At 40.7% G+C, this 23,987-nt stretch overlaps 1 protein-coding gene across 1 annotated transcript in view; it reads right to left on the reverse strand.

Annotated features, from left to right (window-relative positions):
• Positions 1–23,987, reverse strand: part of LOC308105879 (kalirin-like) — a 229,571-nt gene that overhangs the window by 69,366 nt on the left and 136,218 nt on the right. The window contains 2 exon segments of the mRNA XM_080456807.1: positions 3,891–4,058; positions 4,854–4,932. Of these exon segments, the coding sequence (XP_080312933.1) occupies positions 3,891–4,058; positions 4,854–4,932 (247 nt within the window).

Here is a 23,987-nt window from a genome sequence, read left to right on the forward strand (position 1 = left end):
GTTTATATGGATCACACACCTTAGAGATCAGTTTATATGGATCACACAGTGATCCAGTGGATCTGGATCTGAACTAGGGAAGGGGAGCGCTTGTTTTGGTAAGGAGGGTCCAGTGGTGGAAAGTAACTAAGTACATTTACTTAAGTACTCTGCTTAAGTACAATGCATAATGAGTACTTTCACTTTTGGTACTTTAAGTACATTTTGATGACAATACTTTTGTACTTTGCCATTTTTAATTCCGAACTTTTACTTAGTAACAGAGTATTTCTACGTTGCAGTATTGATACTTGTACTTAAGTAAAACATTGGGAGTACTTTTTCCCACCACTGAGGGTGACTGAGTGGCTCCGGGGGCGGGGCTTATAAAGACAGCGGGCGCCTCCTGTTCCCTCACATGTCACGGTCGCTATGTTAAGTCGCTATGCTAGGTCTCTATGATAGGTAGCTATGCTAGGTAGCTATGCTAGCAGTTTACACCTGAAGTTCACAGACAGGGGGGGCGGGGGAGTTCATTGACATGAAAAAGTTTGAGAACCATCTGTTCTACATAGAAGAGAGGTTTAACCTGAACCTACTTCCTGTTCCTGACCTGAATCCTCTGGACCCGAAACGGATCCCAGTTTACCTCAGGACACAACCTGCTGCTCTCCCAAGGAGCTGACCCAGTGTGTGTGTGTAATGGGGACAGCGCTGCAGTTGATCAGTTTTGCATGTCTAATGTCATGTTGGTATCAAACGGTGACTACGCAAATTTACTGGCGCGCGCGCACGCACGCACACACACACACACACACACACACACACACACACACACACACACACACACACACACACACACACACACACACACACACACACACACACACACACACACACACACACACACACACACACACACACACACACACACACACACACACACACACACACGTGTTCATGTCAAGAAAAAAATATATTCAAAGATTTGCTAAAAATGCACAATTTAAAAAGAACAAAAATAGCAGATCTACAAGCTCATAGCGCGGCACAAAGTGACATGCTATGATCTTGTAGATCTACTATTTTTTAATAGCCAACGAATAAAATATGGTTAAAGTGGTTAAAATGATTGTGACAAAATAAACTGTACATTTGATTATAAACTACAAACAACACTCCCTCACTCCTAGCACTCACCTAACCCCTGTTCATGATGCTAGGGTGATACTAGACCTCACACCTAGCACTCACCTAACCCCTGCTCATGATGCTAGGGTGATACTAGACCTCACACCTAGCACTCACTTAACCCCTGCTCATGATGCTAGGGTGATACTAGACCTCACACCTAGCACTCACCTAACCCCTGCTCATGATGCTAGGGTGATACTAGACCTCACACCTAGCACTCACCTAACCCCTGCTCATGATGCTGGGGTATCATGATGCTAAGGTATCATGATGCAAGGGTATCATGATGCTAGGGTATCTGTCAGACTACTTCACTACAGTGGCGCAGCCAGAACGCTAGTATAGGCTGGGCCTGAGCAGGAGCGGGTGGGCCCGCATGTGTCCCCGACCTGTGCGTGCGGAAATTTGCGGTTATTGGCCGTTTTTGGGCGTTTTTTTGTTACTTTATTTTGGTTTTAGGGTTTTGTTATTTAATTCATATTTTTGCCTGATTTTACCGATTTTTTATCCAAAAAGTAATTATACAAATAAATAAAAATTAATGAATCCCAAAGCATTTTTTTTTTTGCAAAATCGATTGGGTGGGCCAGCTTTCGTGGCCCACCCAGGCCCACCCATGGCTGCGCCCCTGCTTCACTACAGTGAGAAACACAACACCAGAAGGAGCTCCACTGATCTCATCCCCCCCATATAGGGCATAGCAGTGGCGGCCATTTTCTGGTTCCACTTTAAAATACTCAATGCATTTTTCCCATGGACATTTCCAAAAATATTTATATCAATTAATTTAAGCCTAGAATCAAGCCATCCAGGGTCCTGGTGAATCATGACCATAAAACGTTTGATTCTGTGAAAAAACTTTTTTGAAAACGGCAAAACAAAGGGTATTTATTAAATAGTATATCATATAATTAAATATAAAATAAAATAAAATCACAGAAAAATATGTTTTATGGTTATGATTCACCAGGACCCTGGATGGCTTGATTCTAGGCTTAAATTAATTGATATAAATATTTTTGTTAATGTCAATGGGAAAAATGCATTGAGTATTTTGAAGTGGAACCAGAAAATGGCCGCCACTGCTATGCCCTATTTGGCACAAATATGGGTTTGATTTCATTCTACTATTTTGCCACCAGACAACCTCCTTCCAAACCACCATAAAAGACAATCTACAACACCAGCTTTTCTTGTGTTATCCTTTTAGCATTGCTTGCGTCAGACAGGCATCAGTCATATCAAAACTTGACTACTGTGACTCTCTCCTTACTGACCTTCGGCCTCCAAATGATCCAGAATGCAGCAGCACACTTGGTCTTCAACCAGCCAAAATGTTCACATGTCTCCCCCTTTCTCTGCTCCCTCCATTGGCTCCCAGTTACTGCCCGCACAGAGTACTAAACACTGATGTTGGCCTACAAAGCAAAGGTATGGCACCCCCGCTGGGCTGACCTCAACCTGACCTCAGCTAAACAAACACCAGGCTGCTTAAAATACAATACAAAACAAAACAAGGATGTGTGTGTATGTGTCAGATGTTATGACAAGGAACCAGGGGAGATGCAATGTTTTAGGTTTGGTCATCGTTGATAAGACTACAAGAATGTCAACATACATGAGAGAGAGAGACAGAGAGAGAGAGAGAGAGACAGACAGAGACAGAGACAGAGACAGAGAGAGAGAGAGAGAGACAGAGACAGAGACAGAGACAGAGAGACACAGAGAGAGAGAGACACAGAGAGACACAGAGAGACAGAGAGAGAGAGACATCAGTCATATCAAAACTTGACTATTGTAACTCTCTCCATACTGGCCTCCCGGCCTGTGCACTTAAGCCTCTCCAAATGATCCAGAATGCAGCAGCACACTTGGTATTCAACCAGCCAAAATGTTCATATGTCTCCCCCCTTCTCCGCTCCCTCCATTGGCTCCCAGTTACTGCCTGCACAGAGTACTAAACACTGATGTTGGCCTACAAAGCAACCAAAGGTATGGTACCCCCGTATCTTAAAGCCTGATCCAACCCTACAACCCCTCCTGCTCACTCAGATCAGCTAACACAGGGAAGCTGGAGCCTTCGCTAAAACATCCGGGAAGGAAGCAATCCATATGAACAGAAATGTATAATCTTACCCTGTGCTTCACAATAAAAAAGATGTGAAACTAAAACATCCAGGACAACGCTCCACACATCCCAGACTCTTCTCCCTTCTGGCTCCCAAATTATGGAATGAACTCCCCATTGCAATTAGAACTGCAGACTCACTCCCAATCTTCTGCCGTAATCTGAAGACTCACCTCTTCAGCCTCCACCTTAGCCCGTAGCACTTGACCTAGCCTTGACGACCTTGCAGGATTATGCAAAGGCTAAAATGTAACTTAGATAGCATGTTACGTGGACATAGTATGTATAGTTTCAATGTAGGCTGATGATAGGTTCTTGGTTTACGTATGTATTAGTTATTATTAGATTATATGTTTACTTATGTATTACTTTATTATTAGATTACAATTTTTATGCATTTGATGTATTATGTGTATTATGATGTATTATGATGTATTATGATGTTTTGTGATGTATTATCGTGTGTCCTTGCTTACTGTAAGTCGCTCTGGATTAAGAGCGTCTGCTAAATGCCTAAACTGTAAACTGTGAACTGTAAACAGATAGACAGGAATGCAGACAGACAGACAGAGATGCCCGTCTCTCCTACCTTTCGAGGTGAAGTAACAGTCCATCTCCACGCTGGAGCGAGAGTGTGAGACACACAGCGTCGCCGTGGGAACCAGCCCCTCCGTCGGGGGGGTGCGCTCGGTGGTGCGGACCAGACACCATCCTGGACGCTCGGTGGGACAGCGCTCCAACAGCTCCACCGTCTGGCCTGGAGGACACATCGCATCCACAAGACACAGTGGTCATTTCCTCCACTTTAAAATGTCGAAAAATGTTGGTCGACTTTTTACACTGACTAAAAGTATATCAAAAAACAAAAATAAAGACTAAGCTATGATGACTAAATCTATGACTAAATATACTAATATATAAGAACCTAAATATAAGACTAGTGGAGAAGAGATCCAGTAGAACTAATACTAGTGGAGAAGAGATCCAGTAGATCTAAGACTAGTGGAGAAGAGATCCAGTAGATCTAAGACTAGTGGAGAAGAGATCCAGTAGAACTAAGACTAGTGGAGAAGAGATCCAGTAGATCTAAGACTAGTGGAGAAGAGATCCAGTAGAACTAAGACACAACAAAAGGCATTTTAGTCGACTAAATCAACTGTATATTTTGTGGACTAAACTGTTATTTAGTAATATAATAATAGTAATATTTAGAAGACTAAAACTAGACTAAAATATGACGAAAACTCAATCAAATCAACACTGAACTCCACTAAACTTTAGTTTAATGTTCCTTCGCAGATCTGGATTAGTGCAAAACATACATGAACCAATTCAGTCCTTTTTACATACACTGTCTCACCTATAATAACACTAATAATAATTATTATTACTGTCTCACCTATAATAACACTAATAATTATTATTATTACTGTCTCACCTATAATAACACTAATCATTATTATTATTACTGTCTCACCTATAATAACACTAATAATTATCATTATTACTGTCTCACCTATAATAACACTAATCATTATTATTACTGTCTCACCTGAAACGATAGACATCTCAGTGCTGCTTCCTGCTGTGAAGTCCTGAAGAACCACCGTTAACTCACAACCTCCTGAGAGCTGAGAGAGACAGAGAGAGGATGTTAGCTCCTTGGTGTCATTTAGAAACAGGATGTTAGCCCCTTGGTGTCATTTAGAAACAGGATGTTAGCTCCTTAGTGTCATTTAGAAACAGGATGTTAGCCCCTTGGTGACATTTAGAAACAGAATGTTAGCCCCTTGGTGTCATTTAGAAACAGGATGTTAGCTCCTTAGTGTCATTTAGAAACAGGATGTTAGCCCCTTGGTGTCATTTAGAAACAGGATGTTAGCCCCTTGGTGTCATTTAGAAACAGGATGTTAGCCCCTTGGTGTCATTTAGAAACAGGATGTTAGCTCCTTGGTGTCATTTAGAAACAGGATGATAGCCGCTTGGTGTCATTTAGAAACAGGATGTTAGCTCCTTGGTGTCATTTAGAAACAGGATGTTAGCTCCTTGGTGTCATTTAGAAACAGGATGTTAGTCCCTTGGTGTCATTTAGAAACAGGATGTTAGCTCCTTGGTGTCATTTAGAAACAGGATGTTAGCCCCTTGGTGTCATTTAGAAACAGGATGTTAGCTCCTTGGTGTCATTTAGAAACAGGATGTTAGCTCCTTGGTGTCATTTAGAAACAGGATGTTAGCTCCTTGGTGTCATTTAGAAACAGGATGTTAGCTCCTTGGTGTCATTTAGAAACAGGATGTTAGCTCCTTGGTGTCATTTAGAAACAAGATGTTAGCTCCTTGGTGTCATTTAGAAACAGGATGTTAGCTCCTTGGTGTCAGAAGTGACGGAAGAAGTACTCAAATGCTTTACTTAACACTTCCATGACTGGGGTTTCATTATCCCATACACTGCCTGATTTGGGGGTAAAAAAAGACTGTTTTTACAGTTATTCTTTTGGTCACTGTCTCCTCTCTGTGCTCCAGACGAGCTGACACCTTCTCCCCCACACAGTGGGGGTTCCATTGTCTTGTAAATAGCTATTAACATTTCAATTGCACTCTGCTCAGTCAGTGAGCTTACTCACATATGTTGCTGTAGGCAGGCAGAAACATTATAAAATAGGCTAACTTGTAATGGTAACTGCAGATTCTGTATGTAAAATCTTTATAAAAAAAGTGTATAAAACAGTGCGATCTGTAGCATTACATTAAACTCTTGAGGGAAACATGGAGCCTATATGAACGCTGAAGCCACTGTCTAATTACGTGACTATCTCCATTGTCCAAAACACATGGATATCTCTTGACAAACCAATATTATCATTATTCATAATAATAATATTCACATTATTGTCTGAGCGTAAAGCGTCTCATTCTATCAGCTGTCCACATTGCTGACAAAAGCGTCTCCTCTCCTCCTCCCTGTCAGCGCAACAAGTGAACACATCGCTATGTTCCACAAATGTGCTCATTCCTGCTCTACTCCTGCGCTAAATATCTGATCTACAAACATAAAACAGTCGCTGCGTGACAAGCTGTATGCTTGTAGATCTGATATTTTCCCGCCGCTTTGCAGTGAAGTGGGTTGCCAAATTTTGCGAGAGAAATAAGCAGTCAGGTCTATGAAAATGTTACTGCATGTGTTGTGCCCTGAGAAAACAGTGAGGAAAATACACTGCTTCATGCAGTGTATTTCTGTCTGTCTCCTATATGTCATCATGATTTGTGATTTGATGTGTGAGTCCTTTTTATTATTATTATTTATGTTTATTTGACAAGGACAATACAAAAACAATGAGTCAAGTTATAAAAACATGAAACCATTGCATTGTAAATGGGGTTTATAGCCAAGGCTAATTTGCAACCCCAGTCCCTGGTTAGACCTTTCTATATAAATATTTACCTAATGAAAAATCATTTATAAAAGGGCATGCATGAAGCTCTAATCTAAACAAGTATGAAAAGATATTTACATCTGCAAAGTAACTAAAGTTTTCAAATAATTGTAGTGGAGTAAAAGTACAAGATTTGCCTCTGAGCTGTAGTGGAGTAGAACATTGTTACCATTATAATGTAATTATATAATAATAATAATAATAATAATAATAATAATAATAATAATAATAATAATAATAGAAAGACGTGAAAAACAAGCCCAGTCACTTATAATAAGCAGACATGGCAACATAGACTCGATGCGCGAGGTGTCAACTGCTCTTCCCTGGAGAGGGTGAGAGCGGTCAAATTAGCCGAAATATAGCGACTGGGATGGTATATATGGGGCTAATTTCATATTTATAATATGTTTCAGAAAAAAAAAAACAGAGATGATTTGAATCAAATAGTTAGGAAAAGTCATGAAAGGGGAATTTCCTCGGAGCTTCATGAGAGAAGATAATCCACTTTAAATTCTCAAAGTCGTCCAGATTGACCGGCTATAGTCACGGGAGTGTTAAGTAAAAGTATCAATACTGCATTGTAGAAATACTCTGTTACAAGTAGAGGTCCCATATTCAAAATGCACTTAGTTACTTACTCGAGTAAAAGTCCCGGCATAAACAAATACTTAAAGTACCAAAAGTAGAAGTACTCATTGTGTAGAATGTCCCATTTCACAAGTTCAAAATGTATTAGAAAATCATTTGAAAATAGCCGATCTACAAGCCCACAATGCATCGCATTGCGACCCATTGTGAGCTTGTAGATCTGCTATTTTCAAATGGCCGAAATGTATACATGGTTGAAGTGGTTAATGTATGTTTTGTGATAATAATCTAAATCTACAAAGTAACTAGTGACTGAAGTTTTAGATGAATTGTAGTGGAGTAAAAGTACAATATTTGCCTTGGAGATGCAGTGGAGCAGATGTAAAAGTACTGAAAACTGGAAATACTATAGGAAAGTAAAAATACCTAAAGAATTTACTTAAGTACAGTACTTGAGTAAATGTACTTAGTTACTTTACACCACTAATAAATAGTACCTGCTAGTGCTCTCGCTCTATCACACACTCGCTCTCTGCGTGTCTCTGTGACTAACTCTCACACACCCTGTTTAACCATTAATCAACCCCACACACACACACCTTTACGACATGCAAGAAGCCAGTTACGTGACATCATCATCAGGTTATGATTTAATATGAACTAATCATTAATCTAGGACTATAATCAATGCCTAACATACAGACCTTTCCTACAAGAGACACTTTAACTACCCAACAAACATTAACCAGCGGCGCACACACACACAGGTTTGCAAAACTAATTTGTTAAACAGCAGGTTTTTTTTGTTGTTGCCATTTTTAACCACAAGCCTAAAGCCATAAAGTCGATAAACTCACATATAAGCTCGCTTATACTGTAGATCAGCTATTTTTTGGGTGCATGACACGAGGCAAGTAACTAAGTATAAATCATGTTTAACTCCTAAACCCAACCTCTAAATGTCTATCCTGATCTTTATCCTAATAGTAAACGTAAACGTAGTAACCGTAAAATAACTATTTTTCTTGTGAGGAACCCGGAAAATGGTTCCTCACAACGTCTATTTCTCATATTCTACTGTGCTTCAGTACAATAACACACACACACACGCACACACACAGGCTTTCACCAACAAGTCGACTAGTATAACCACTATTTGACCTTGTTGGTACTAGTCAACTAGCTGGTTTATTTATTTGTATTTATTGGAAGAAAAAAAAAAATGCAGTCCTGCAAGGTAGCAAAGCTAATTTCAACTACAGTCACCCCTGTACAGTTTTCTTTTAAAAATGAAAAACATTATAAACAAAACGTATTATCCAGTCACCCACACACACACAACATCCGTCAGCCGCACATAGCAACGATCCGGTGGGAAAGGGGATGCGGTGGGAAAGGGGATCCGGTGGGAAAGGGGATCCGGTGGGAAAGGGGATCCGGTGGGAGAGGGGATCCGGTGGGAAGTGGAACAGGGCCGGTGTTGCGCTAGCGTCTTTTCCGGGATCTCGTTGTATAAAAATATAACATGGTAGCGAACACAGCAGCAGCTAAACAACAACAGGCCGCTAGACGTTCGTTTGTATGGAAGTATTTCACTGAAGATGTGGACAAAGAGACGGTGGAGTGTAAATTATATATATATATATATATATATATATATATATATATATATATATATATATATATATATATATATATATACATATACATATACATATACATATACATATACACATATACACATATATATATATATACATATACATATACATATACATATATATATATATATATATATATATATATATATATATATATATATATTTGTGATTAATCATGTGATTAGTCACGATTAAGAAATGTAATCGTTTGACAGCACTAATATATATATATAGTAATTTCACTGTCATTGTGAAAAGCATTCAAGTAAAAGTGTAACAACAGTAAAGTAACACATTAAGCTAACAGTGTTAAGGTAACAGTTAACAGTGTAACAGTGCTAAGGTAACAATAATCAGTGTAACACTGGTTACTCACTCGGCTGCTCTCCTTGAAAAGTTTAAAATTCATCCACTTGGGCATGTCTGTCTGTCTGTCTGTCTGTCCCTCTCTCTCAGGCTTTCTGTCAATGTTTCGTGTCACTACTCTCTCTCTCTCTCTCTCTGTCACCTCCCTTGCTCTGTCTTTGCCACAGACTGAGACACGCCCTCTCTCTAGTTCACTTACTACCTCGGTCTAACTCTCTCTCTCTCTCTCTCTCTCTCTCTCTCTCTCTGACACATGCACACAGCTGTATGCTTTGTGTCTGGTTGTAAAGGGCACATCGCTCTGTGTGTGTGTGTGTGTGTGTGTGCATATTTATTTCCTTCTCACTCAATGGCAGTCAGTGACATTCTTAATCATTTTCAGAAGCCCTATGTTAGAGAGAGAAAGAGAGATATACAGAGAGAAAAAGAGACAGACAGTGAGAAAGAGTCATATGACCAGCAGATGGTTGTCGTAACATTTCGTTGTGAATGACCTGATTCATTGACACACACACACACACACACACACACACACACACACACACACACACACACACACACACACACACACACACACACACACACACACACACACACACACACACACACACACACACACACACACACACACACACACACGACGGTCCTTTCCTCCGGAAACGATCTTTTTCGACCAATCAAAACCCTCGTTTCATTTAGGGAGCATGTAAACAGATTTGTAAACTCAACGTCATTTTCTTGGGCGGAGCTTCTGTTTACACTGTCTAGGTCTGGCCCAGTGTTAGTGTGTGTACATTGTTAAACTACATTTTGACGTCAATACTTTTGCACTTCTACTCGAGTAAAACTTTGAAAACAGGACGTTGACTTGTAACAGAGTATTTCTACATTGTGGTAATATATGTAACAGAGTATTTCTACATTGTGGTAATATATGTAATAGTGCTGCACGATTAATCGAAAATAGATCATGATCTCGATTCATACACCTATGCGATCTAGATCATAAAGTACGGCGATCCTATGACGTCATTTATTTTTATTTTTTATTTTTTTTAAATAATTTTTCTTCTGAATGATACCAACTTGCAATGTCAATCATACTTAAACGATGTAAAGCAAATATACTCTATACATTTATTTAACATTAAAGTACTATGATCGCATCGCAAAAAAAGTGTTCCGTCTGTCTCTCCTCTCAAGCAGTGTTGCCAGGTTTTGAGGAAGGAATAAGCAACCAGGTCTATGAAAACAAGCGCAAAAGAACATGAGTACTTTAAACCTATATATGTCGGGTCGGCCATTTGAAAATAGCCTATTTACAAGCTCACAACCGCAATAATAATAATAATAATAATACATTTTATTTGTAACGCACTTTATATTTGAAGCAAATCTCAAAGTGCTACAGGATTAAAAACATAAAAAGAAAGAGAAAACAACAATAATAATAAAACAGTGAAATGAATAAACTTCAAATCAAGTCAGCAGGCACAGTAGAAGTTTAAAAAGATAAAACAACTACATCTCTATTTAACCAATAACCATTATTACTTACTACCAAGCAACTATACAGAAAGATAAGCCCAACGTGGCTTATAATAAGTATACATGGCAACACTGACTGACTGCAGCATGTGAGGGCAGGAGCCGCAGTATGTTTACACAGAAGCGTTAGCATTAGCACTGATGATCAAAGAGTGACGAGAGCGACTAGTAGTACAATAATAATACAAAAACAGAAATGAGTGACGCAGAAGTGAGTGAAGAGGACAATGACAACAACACCGATGAAAATCCCGGTGGCGACTCTGGCGAGAGTGAGGGGGAACTCAGGGAAGTTGTGTTGGTGCCGAAAAAAGGACCACATTCATCCAGTGTGTGGAACTTTTTTGGGTTTGATCCTGATGATGACTTACAAAAAGTCGTGCACTGTAAGCATTGTTCTCGCATCGTCGGAACGACGACAGGTAACACCACAAACCTGTTAAATCACCTGCAACGTCACCATAAAGTACAGTATGATTTAGCAACGAAGGACAACCCAAAAAAAAACAAAAAATAACTGACAACAACGCAAACATCCATAACCGACACGTTATACAACGCAACAGCATATCCACACACCTCACGAAGGCACAAAGAGATAACGGAAGCCGTCACCTTTTACTTGGCTAAGGATATGGCATCAATAAATACAGTTCAAAATGAAGGGTTCAAGAACTTGATGAAGACGCTGGATAAGCGGTACTCAGTGCCTTCCCGCAACTACTTTTCACGTACTGCATTGCCTGCCATGTACCACAAGACTCGAACCACAGTCGAGACAGAACTGAAAGATGTCCAGCACTTTGCGACAACCACTGACCTGTGGTCCAGTCGTACCATGGAACCATATATGAGCCTGACGGTGCATTTCATCACCAGTGATTTCACCATGAAAAGTCGGTGCCTACAGACAGCTTTCTTCCCCGTGGACCACACGGGCGACGAAATTGCAGTGGGACTAATGGAAAGTCTCCAGTCCTGGAGCTTGGATCCGAAAAGGATGGTGTGCATCACTACAGATAGTGGATCAAACATCATAAAAGCATGCAACATTAACAACTGGACAAGGCTCCAGTGTTTTGGCCACAGGCTACATCTGGCTATAGGTGAGCTGAGTACAATCCATCCCACAGTAAAAATCCTCTGTTCATTTAAGTCTGAGAGAGTGTAGAGTTAAATTAACTGTCAATATTGTACATGTATATTGTACTCTTACTACAACATGTTTATGTATTTAAAAAAATATATTCTTATTTCATTTAACTAATTACCACCATTTTAAATTGTAATGTATAGTCTAAATATTATAGTACCCCCAGCCATTTGGGTACATATTTATACTCAGGCTTAAATGAATAGGGCATAGCAGTGGTGGCCATTTTTTGATTCCATCTTTCCAGACCCCATACATTTTTCCCTTAGAGATTTCCAAAAATATTTATATAAATTATTTTAAGCCTACAATCAAGCCATCCAGGATCCTGGTGATTCATGACCATAAAACGTTTGATTTTGTGGGGGGAAAAAAAACGCAAAACAAAGGGTATTTATTAAATGTAGAATATCATATAATTAAATATTCATTCATTTTTCATAGAATCAAATGTTTTATGGTCATGATTCACCAGTATCCTGGATGGCTTAATTCTAGGCTTAAATTAATTGATATAAATATTTTATTTTTGGAAATCTCTATGGGAAAAATAAATGGGGTCTGGAATGATGGAACCAGAACATGGCTGCCACTGCTAGTGAGGATTTTACTGTGCATTACATTTTAGCTATGCCTTAATGAATTACTGTTATATATATATATTATTATTTTTTTACCATTTTAAACCATTATTTTTTTGTCATGTTATTACAGCAAAGTTGAACATTGTTTTCTCTCTCTCTCTCTCTCTCTCTAGAGAATTCAATGAAAGATGACCGAATCAGCCGTGCTATGGGGGTCTGCAAAAAGATAGTGAGCTGCTTCAGCCACAGCTGGAAGCGGAAGAGAGAGCTTGCAATTGCACAAAAGGACCTCAAACTACCTGACCACAAGCTCAAAACGGAGTGCCAAACAAGATGGGGATCCCGTCTAGCTATGGTCCACAGTAGGGGTGTCACGATACGCCTAATCCACGATTCAATTCGACTTTCGATTTTAAGGTCACGATTCGATTCGATTTTCGATACATTTTTTTAAAACATCCTTTTTTTTCAGCTTTGAGGGCTATATGATTATTAATTTAGGCTATTGTCTTGATTTGTAAAGAAAAACACATGTTTCTCAATAAGTCCCTTTTATTTGAATAATATCAAATGAGAATGAGAATAACAAAAAGGGTTTTATGCCCTAACAACAAATGAGGCGCAGTTTACGGAGCTAGTTCAGGCCAGGCAACTCAAGGGATTGGGCTAACCGACCAGGTGACTAAGTCACATGCACTCTTCTCCTGGTCGGTGGGTTATAAGTAATGCTCTGCCTACCTGCTCAGTCTGGTTGCGCTCTTCTGCTGCTCTGACGTGCGACGCTGCTGCTGCTGCTGCCGAGATCCTGCCGGATCTGCTGCCCTTGCTTGCCTTGCCTACGTATGCTGCTGACCATGAATAGTCTCATATTGTTCCTTGGTTGATGGTTATTTGCGTGCTGCATTGTCCATGCTGCGCTAATCATAGCTACTCAGCTGTGTGCTACTGGTTCTAAACGTGGTATTACTTTCTTTACTTAAGTTAAAAATCGCTTGCTAAACGCTCAGCTCAAAAGCAGTAGCGTTCGTCATTGATCGATCTCAGTATGGTCAACTAGAGAGTGTAGAAATAGAGTAACGACACGCTTGATCCCGCCGCAAACGGGCTCCTTGGGTATAGTTCCAAACATTGGGACTGCCTGCCTCATTGAGATAGACGGAGCACTTCCGCATTCCATTCTTACAATGGGAGTCGACGCTAGTGTCAGAACTCTCTTTATGGCACTGGGTTAACGGTAGTTCACCAACAGTGTTGCTTAAGTTTCTGTTTCCTTATCGTAAGCAACGATGGGCTTGGGGTTCTGTTATGGTCCCCGGTTTAGCGTGCATTTGTTCAAAGTAGTTCACTTATCTCAAGATTGGGTTTCTAGACCTAGTTGCTTGCTTCTCTCTCAAAAGATGACATCACCGATCTATCGTTCACAGAGGAACGGATGCGCGCTGACATGGCTGGTAAGTGCTACTGCCATGGTAGATAGAGAGAGAGGGCATGGCGTCACTTTGTGAGTCGCTTTGCTTGTTCTGGCTCTAATGTTCAGATTAATATCTTTATGTAGGCTACTGGTTAAAACACGGATATGCTCAGTTGGCTGCATCTTGCTAATTTATAGTTATTGTATTCATGGATAGTTCAGTGGCTTTAGACGGTACTCTTATTCTGAAGAGCTCATCCACCGGATGTTGTTTGAGGCTTATAGTTGATGACCGAACACTTCTCTACCATGCAAAGGAGAGAGGGGAAGAGAGGGGAAGCTAACTTGTGAGTAGTGTTCAAGAAGTAGTTGCACTGCAGTTTAAATGTTAATGCTGCTAGAATCATTGAAATGAGTTATCTCTCGTGTAGCTATGTCTGGCATCTATTTGCAGAGTAGGAAAACTCACTGTTCATGTTGATGCTAAAGTTGCAGCACTAAATTGCTGCCATCATCTCCATGTTCATGTTAGTGCTGAAGTTGCTGTACTAAATTGTACTAGATTGCTGCCATTAACACGATGGTCTCCATTATGCTAAAGCTCCTCACGGCATGCTTCTACTGTTCAGATAATGCTAGTCGTTCTTCAACTGCTACTAACTGACTGCTGATCATGATTAGGCAAAAACTGCTGACATTGTTTCTGCAGTCAATGCATGCTACTCATACTAGTGCCATCATGGTGATCATGCTAATTATGTTGACTGCATTCCTAGGCTACTGCATTAATGCTACCCATTCTGCAATTGCTGGCAAAATGTCTGCTAATCATGATTATGCTAATGATGTGGACTACATTGCTACCACTGCTATAATCGACTAATGCTGCTAGTACTAAAATTGCTGCAAACGTGCCGATCATGAACATGCTAAGTTACTACTAGTGCTATGGCCACTACCTCATTAATACTGCATTCATCTACCTCACATTTCGCAATTGAAAGCAATATCACGCAAAGTCATTTATCAGCATTCATTGATATTCTGCTTTGTGCTTCTTTTTCCATGTCCGGCTTAATGCATGGTGATGGGATGCCTAATGCCGATGGGGATGAGTGCTGTTCACCTTGGATACTGGGGAAGTCAGGTTTGCAGGCCTCGTGTCTTCAACAGTGACAGTGTCAGTGTCAAATCATGTAGCAGTTCAATTGCTCTAATATGTGGTGGAGGTAAAGTAGGCCGTTTCATATTACGATTAAATAATCAAATGAACTTGCAGCGCAGATTAGACGTTATTGGTTGCATTCTACCGTTGCATGCTCTTGTATTGCTAAATTACACTTGTTAAGGATCAGGATGAGCTAAAGGGATTCTCATTTTGCTGCATACACTTGGATAAGAGATGGTAGAGACGTTGTAGCACAGGCTAACACAGTACGTTTGCTTCTTTGTAGAAGCTTTAGATTGTCGTAGCACAGCATGTTTGCTTATGTGGAAGCTTTAGATTGTTGTAGCACAGGCTAGCTCAGCATGTTTGCTTCTATGTGGAAGATTAGATTGTTGTAGCACAGGCTAGCACAGCATGTTTTGCCTATGTGGAGGCGAATTGTTTAGCACAAGCTATCACAGCATGTGTTGCTTCTTATATGGATAGCTCTGGATTGTTTGTAGCATAGGCTAGCACAGCATGTTTTGCTTCCCACGTGGGAGCTCGGATTGTTCGTAGCACAAGCTAATTCAGTTGTTTTGCTTCTTATGTGGAAGCTTGGATGGTCGGTAGCACAAGCTAAACACAGCATGTTTTACTTCCCATGCGTAAAGCTATCAAATTGATCGTAGCACAAGCTAACTCAGCATGGCTTGCTTATGGGGATAGCTCTGGATTGTGGTAGCACAAGCTATCATGGCATGCTTGCTTCCATGTGAAAGGTATATGGTACAGTATATAGAAAAGTTGGTTGCCAAGTGATGTTGTCATGTTATGAGCAACAAGCTTACAGAAGTTAAGTTATTGCAACAGGATAGATGGTGGGGCTTTAGTAGAGTCAAGATATCAGTCATTTGTCAATGTTGGCTGGTGCGCACCAATCCGCAAAATATCTCGCAGGACGGATAAAGAGGGACTCCGATCTGGCTGCTCCTGTTATCAATAGTTACACTATGTTGATGGGCTCTTTGCTTTTCTCATGCTTATCAAAAGCTGGGTGACTGGAAGTCTTTGTCCCCGTATAAAAGGCGCTGCTTTATCCGCCAGATTGGGATGCTCACGGCATATTTGGCACCACATCACGGTGTGTTCATCACTGGTGACGAGTGTTGCAGCGCAACCAGCAGCTTGCGGTGTGCAACTGACTGTGTCAGGATTGAGGCCACACTCGCGCATTGTCGTGCAGCATGCTTTTCACTGTGGATGTGTGAGTGGCTTCAGGAAGTAAATTCCTGTCCCAGCGGTCTATAACGGCGTCATCTCGTCCAGGGTGGCTTACCATGGTAATTGCAAGAATAATTCTGCTTCTGGTTCTAGATTCCAGGTTGAACTACCTACGCTCTTGGCGGCTGTGAGCTCTCAAGGCAGCGGAGAGAGCTGCTCGAGATGTGGGCTTCTCAGTGTTCTCAGCACTATGCTGCATCATCTACTGTGCGGGCCAGCTCAAGGCTCTCAAGGCAGCGTTGAGAGAGCTGCTTGAGATGTGGGCTTCTCATGTCTTCTCGGCACCTATGCTGCATCATCTACTGAGCTGCCTAGCCTCGCTGCTAAACTCTGCTAAATCAATTCTGCCAACCCTCTGGCGTCTGGCTCTGTTGGGCCGATTCAGACTTGCAACAGATGGCATTTCGTGCTAAATCTATTAGGCTATGGATGGAAAGGGATATCGGCGTTAGTTAATATTATTCACATGTCACATGTCTAATAATCTGCGTCAAGCTCTGCAAGCTATAATTTAAGCTTGTATACCATATTCTTTCTGCATCAACCGCTATGATGCTAATTGCTAACATGCTGCCACATGGCGCTTAACCCATTTAGACCAAGGCCGATTTAAAAAATAAATGGCAACATGAACCCAAAATGGGTTAAAGTGGTCATAGGATGGCCGGGCTAATCCAGAATTGCAATAACATTGTGTTTGTCTCTCCATCTGTAGGCCTAAACTTGAACTGGTTCACTGCAAAGCTGCGAGAGATCTGCTCAAGCTGCGGGCTTTCTCCATCCTCCGTATTGGTGTAGCTACACCTGCAGCGCTGCTTGTCTTCTGCTTCTCTAAATCTATGGGGCGATGGTCCTCAGGAGCTTACGTAGATATTGGTTAATAAGGATGACATTCTGCAGGCAAAAAGCTCATGAGTATGAGTGCTCTCGCTGTTCTATCGCTAATTCAATAAATGCTGCTTGAGCATTATTGACGCTTTAATTACAACTCGGGTGGATTGCTGGGGATTTAGTTTAGTGGTGATGTCATGGTGCTAAAAAATGTTGGTTTATTCTATAGCGCTAAAAAATGTTGGGCTTTCCTTGGTAGCGCTAAAAAATGTTGGGTTTCTATGGCAGCGTTAAAAAAATGTTGGGTTTCTATGGCAGCGTTAAAAAATGTTGGGTTCTATGGCAGCGTTAAAAAATGTTGGGTTTCTATGGCAGCGTTAAAAAATGTTGGGTTTTCTATGGCGGCGTTAAAAAATGTTGGGTTTTTCTATGGCAGCGTTAAAAAAATTTGGGTTTTCTATGGCAGCGTTAAAAAATGTCGGGTTTCTATGGCAGCGTTAAAAAAGATTTGGGTTTTCTATGGCAGCGTTAAAAAATGTTGGGTTTTCTATGGCAGCGTTAAAAAATGTTGGGTTTTTCTATGGCTATGCAGTCAGGCTAATCATATCAAGCTCAGTCTAATAGTAAATGCTGCTTCAGGGATCGTTGGGTACTGATTCAGATGTTAAGTAAAGATAGCGCGTCTTTACACACATAGTCAGTACACTTTATTTATTATGGATGATAAACAATAGTTATCATTCATCATAGGATGTCTCATTATATATATATGTGTATATATATATAGCAGATTTCTTTGAAAAATAAATAAATATAGAATGTCCTCTTCGAATCCGAGTTGGTGCGGCACAGCGTGGACGCCATATTAGGATACCGTCTAGGACTCCTGAATTCAGGGATCAGCAGGTACCTGGATTCATCAGGCTTGTTGAACACATGGATGCATGCTGCATTTGTTTAGTTAAATCTAAAAATTAAATGATGAGGAACTCAGTCATTATATCATGTTAATTATGGAGCTCCACCATTCTCACAGATGGTTGGTCCGGCGTCAGGCTCTGTGTTCCCAAGCGGTTTTTGGGGTTCTTGCTGTTTTGGGGGTCTTTATTCATTCCCTGTAAATGCTATTTGGCATGTAACATTTATTAAAATGTTATTCTTACAGGGAGTGAATGGATTCAGAGTCCTGACGCCAAACTATGCTTCCTTATGCTTTCTATATCCATGCTCAAGCTTGCTCAATAAATATATATTCTAATCCAATCCAAGAGTTGTCTGACTGAAATGAGGCGCAGTTTACGGAGCTAGTTCAGGCCAGGCAACTCAAGGGATTGGGCTAACCGACCAGGTGACTAAGTCACATGCACTCTTCTCCTGGTCGGTGGGTTATAAGTAATGCTCTGCCTACCTGCTCAGTCTGGTTGCGCTCTTCTGCTGCTCTGACGTGCGACGCTGCTGCTGCTGCTGCCGAGATCCTGCCGGATCTGCTGCCCTTGCTTGCCTTGCCTACGTATGCTGCTGACCATGAATAGTCTCATCCCACCGCCTCCCCGGCATCCACCTGTAGGTTCTGTTTCTAGATCCCCGTGGGGGTCTTTATTCATTCCCTGTAAATGCTATTTGGCATGTAACATTTATTAAAATGTTATTCTTACAGGGAGTGAATGGATTCAGAGTCCTGACGCCAAACTATGCTTCCTTATGCTTTCTATATCCATGCTCAAGCTTGCTCAATAAATATATATTCTAATCCAATCCAAGAGTTGTCTGACTGAACTGTCATTTTCAGATTCTTCTTTAAGATGAGTTAACAACAACATTCTTGTGAAGCTTCAAGCTCTATAACTAAATAAAATCTAAATACAAAGTTGAACATGTAAGAAGACGATACAACTGTTATTTGGCTACATGTTCTTAGACTTCTTAAAGTATGTTCACATTGTTTGAACAGGTAAGAGCTTTAACAAACAAGAAATGTGAATAAGCTAAGCCAGGGGTCTTCAACAGGGGGTCCGGGACCCCTCGGGGGTCCTCAGAGTTTCTACAGGGGGTCCACCACATCTTTGTGTGATATGATTTTTTTTTTACCTTAACCCCATCCCTTTTCTGAGGTGAACTTTAGCCAAAAATAGCAGATCTACAAGCTCACGAGTCACAACTGTGAGCTTGTAGATCGGCTATTTTTGGCAAAGAGGTATAGGTGAAGAGAAGACCAAGTAAACAAAAAAAGTTTCATCTGAAACACATTTTTATACAATATAGAGGGGGTCCCTGCTTCATTTCTCTCTCAACTATCCTTGGGCTGAAAACGTTGAAGACCCCTGAGCTAAGCCATACGCGTGTGAAGCATAATCGACAAACGGTAGCCGTTTTGTCAACAACGTGTCGGGTGCCCTCATAATTCACTGGGAAGCCAAAATATTGCCAGGCTTTTGACTTAAAGGAAGCGGGAGGGTTTTCCAATTCTTCCGTTTGTGTATCATACCATCGCTGGCTTCAGCAGTGGCCATGGTCAAATGTAACGTAGTAGTACAGACGCAACGCTACAGCGGTCTCTCTCTCTGTCTCTCCTCCAAACTCCTCTGCGGTGTGCACTGTGTGTGGGTTTGTCGTGTCGTCTTTTTTTTTCTCCCCCGTCGTAAGCACGCATGCGCGATGCACGGAAAAACACAACAGAAGCTCCAGCATGGCTTCACCCGGACGTGCAATCGGATGTGCGCATGCGCGGGATTTTTTTTTTTAACCCTTGAATCGCGATACGGCTTTTGATTTCGATACACTGTATCGTACGTCATTTTCGGTTCGATTTCGATACGTATCGAGTATCGTGACACCCCTAGTCCACAGGGTCCTTGAACAACAAGAGGCCATTACACGAGTTCTCGCCCGGAACACTGACCGGAGCAAGTTCGCTAGAGGTAACATTCTGACATGGCAAGACGTACAGGTTCTTGAGGTGATTGACAATACACTTACACCACTGGCAGAATTCACAGATGCGCTCTCAGGGGAGCAATATGTGTCTGTCTCCTCTGTGAAGCCAGTCCTCCACCTCTTCGAATCACTGATAGCAGTGAAGGAAGACGACCCTGCACTCGCTCGCTCGATTAAAACAACCATCCTGCAGTACCTTCAGGACAAGTACAGTGATCCAAAGACACAGGCGCTGCTCGACATAGCTACGAGTCTGGATCCAAGGTTCAAACTGGACTATGTCAGCGAGGACAACAAAATCACTGTCAAGACCAGACTGAAGGATGAGATGACTAGCATCGTTACTATGGTAACTGTTTATATTAAATTGTTTAAATTAATTGGGAAAATTGATTTAGTTTATCAACCTTAGTATTTAACTGCTGAGTGAGATATTACTTAAGTTATCAAGTGTAGAATATTAAGGTTAACCTTTTTATTAAATTATATTTTCCCTTTTCAAGGAGAATCTCAGCCTCACTCCCGGCAGTCCCACCACAGCTTCCTCCAGTGCCGCGCTCCCCCCTGGTGGGAAGAAGAGAAAGACCTTAGGCAGCTATTTTAAAGTAGCAAAGGGGAACGAGGCAGCTGCAGCTGCACCTGAAGTCGAGCAAGTTGTCGACATGGAACTAGGCGCCTATCTACTCTCAAGAAATATCGACAGCGAAGATGACCCCTTACAGTGGTGGAATAACCACAAGGGACAATACCCAAGTTTGTCCATGCTGGCCAGAAAATACTTATGTATTACTGCAACCAGTACCCCTTCAGAAAGGGCTTTCAGTACAGGGGGGAACATTGTAACCTGCCAGCGTTCCTCCCTGAAGCCTCAGAATGTCGACATGTTGGTGTTCTTAGCCAAGAATCTTAAAGTGCAGTAGATGGACTGTGCTAGTAGCTAGGCAGCTAGGCTTTATTTACATTTATTCTGAAGCTTTATGTTCTGTTCTGTTTTTATATTCAGCACTGACTGCAGTATTTAAGTTAATCCTTTTGATTCAGTGACATTACTACTCAGTGGAGTCTAGCACTTTGTTTAAGTTTATGTTTTTTTCAGTACAAGAACCTTTAAGTGCAGTAGTTGAACTGGGTGCTAGCCGGCTAGGCTTTTTTTTATATTATTATTCTAAAGCTGTGACTGTTTTGTTTTTATATTCAGCACTGTGGTGAGGTATTTTGAGTAACTTAAGTGCATTCCTCCCTGTAACAAACAGGTTGGTGTTGTTGTACAGTAGTTGGGTGTCCAGTGTCACTGTGGACAGTCAGATACTACTGCAAAGTTTAAATTTTGTTATTATAATGCTGCAAAAAATATATTTTTTATGTTCAGCACTCAGGCAGCAGCAATATCTTTATTTTAGTTACTGTATGTTTTGTTACCAGAGAGACTGAGTTTAAGTCAAGCACTTTGTTTAAAGCCACAGTAGTTGGCTGTCAAATTCATTTTAGTTACTCTATGTTTTTGCTGAGAGTTTAAGATTTAAGTCAAGCACTTTGATGTTGATGGTGTCTGTTTAAAGCCACATTAGTTGGCTCCAGGTGCCACATTTTGAATGTAGTAATGTTTGTTCAGTTTTAAGCAACTACAGTACAGACCAAAGTGATATTTTTGTTACGAGAGACACATGTTGTCTGTTTAAATTCATTGTAGTCAGGTGACGTCTAAGAAGTAAGAGTGCAATAAATATTTTCATTGAAACGATGAGAATCGTGTGAGAATCGTGATCTCAATTCTTATGGAGGAAAATCGTGATTCTCATTTTAGCAAGAATCGTGCAGCCCTAGTGTAACAGAGTATTTCTACATTGTGGTAATATATGTAACAGAGTATTTCTACATTGTGGTAATATACAACTGACTTTTAGTCAAGTTACCAAAACAAAGTACGTCCTCAAACACTGAAATTACATGTCATAATAAACCACCATGCACGCACACACACAGAGTTGGCGATTCCGCGATGGCTTTTTAACAACGTGTGTACAAACAAGGAAGTGGACACACACACACACAGCGTCACTTTAACTGGTGTGAAACTATAATGGCAGCAATTTAAAGCAAAACACTGGACCAGTCATTTTCCATAATAGTCTATTTTGAGACACAGACAGAATTATGGTAGAGTATATGTGCAAATAAACCACACTCACCACAACACACACACACTCACCACAACACACACACACACACACACACACACACACACACACACACACACACACACACACACACACACACACACACACACACACACACACACACACACACACACACACACACACACACACACACACATCGCCGATTTTGCAACCAGATCTTATTTTAATGAAGTTTAGGACTCAAGAAACAAGGTCCTGTTTTTTTGTGTGTATAATCTGTGTTTTTTCACGCTCATCATTCGAATACCAAAACTCAGAAGACAGTTGACTGGCAGTAAATGACTGGCTGGTGGCTGTTATTTATGTTATCAAATCTCTACATAATGTTACATCATTGCCCTAAATGGCGAGATATTGACAAGGGAAGGATGATAAAAAAATCATTATGTCTGTATTAGCCTTGATGTCTGTATAAGAAATGACTTTGTACAGGTGGAAAACTTTAGTTAAATTTGCAGAGTGACGCATTACTTTACCTGAGTGACATCTTATGATAGTTGTACTTGAATGTTGTCATGAAATAATAATCCTGTTTAGTGTTTCATAAGCGCAAGCGTGAAAGAATCCAAATACAACGTGGAGCAACGGTAAACAAACACTGTTGAAAGGCTAGGATCATAATACCAAGGATTCGACAGTTACTATGCTACACGGAAGTAGAACGGCATAAAGATACCAAGGATTCGTCAGTGATGTGACATCACTAACGAATCCTTGGACATGAAGGATGAGATGGACGCTTTCTGACTTCCAGTGTTGCCAGATATTGTGAAAGAAATAAGAAACCAGGTCTATGAAAACAAGCCCAAAAGAAGATAACTAGGCCAAGAGCACTTTAAACCTAGACATTGGATATTATCTATTAGAAAATTGCCGATCTACAAGCTCACAACGCGTCGCGATGTTACCCATTGTGAGCTTGTAGATCTGCTATTTTCCAAAAAATCTTGAGGGGAAAAAGTGCAAAATGTGGAATATTTTTTAATCGTTTTAACAACACATGTTTGGTAGGGGCTCCCTGGCGCAAATTATAATTTCAGATGGGGGTCCGTGGGAAAAATACATGGACATGTTTGAGAACCACTGGTTTAAACAACAATCAAAACATTTGGATACAAGCCCAAATATCAACTACATTTTAGAAAGAAGCCGCTTATAATAAGTAGACATGGCAACACTGTGGAACACTGGTACACATGTTGTGTGTTGTTGTTGAAGATCACACCCACATGCAGCCTCCACTCCCATAGAGGTATGTCCACTCCCCACAAGGAGGGGCAGTGCACCAAAGCATTATGGTCATTGTAGTATTGCAGCAGTCCAGTCAAACCCTAGTCAAACACACAGATTTCATTATTTTTCTGGCCATAGGGTGCACATTTTAAATTGTTCAACTGTAATCTACTACAAATACTATTAACATTGAGTGATTGCAGTTTCTTCCAGGGGTGAAATGCTCCTTTAATATAGCGTCACATTCATTTTAAGCACTTTATCCACATAAAAATGAGTTTGTAGATCTGCTATTGTGAACATTTTTCATAATA

The sequence above is a fragment of the Gymnoscopelus braueri genome (genome assembly GCF_963280865.1).
Source record: "Gymnoscopelus braueri genome assembly, chromosome: 18".
NCBI lineage: Eukaryota > Metazoa > Chordata > Actinopteri > Myctophiformes > Myctophidae > Gymnoscopelus > Gymnoscopelus braueri.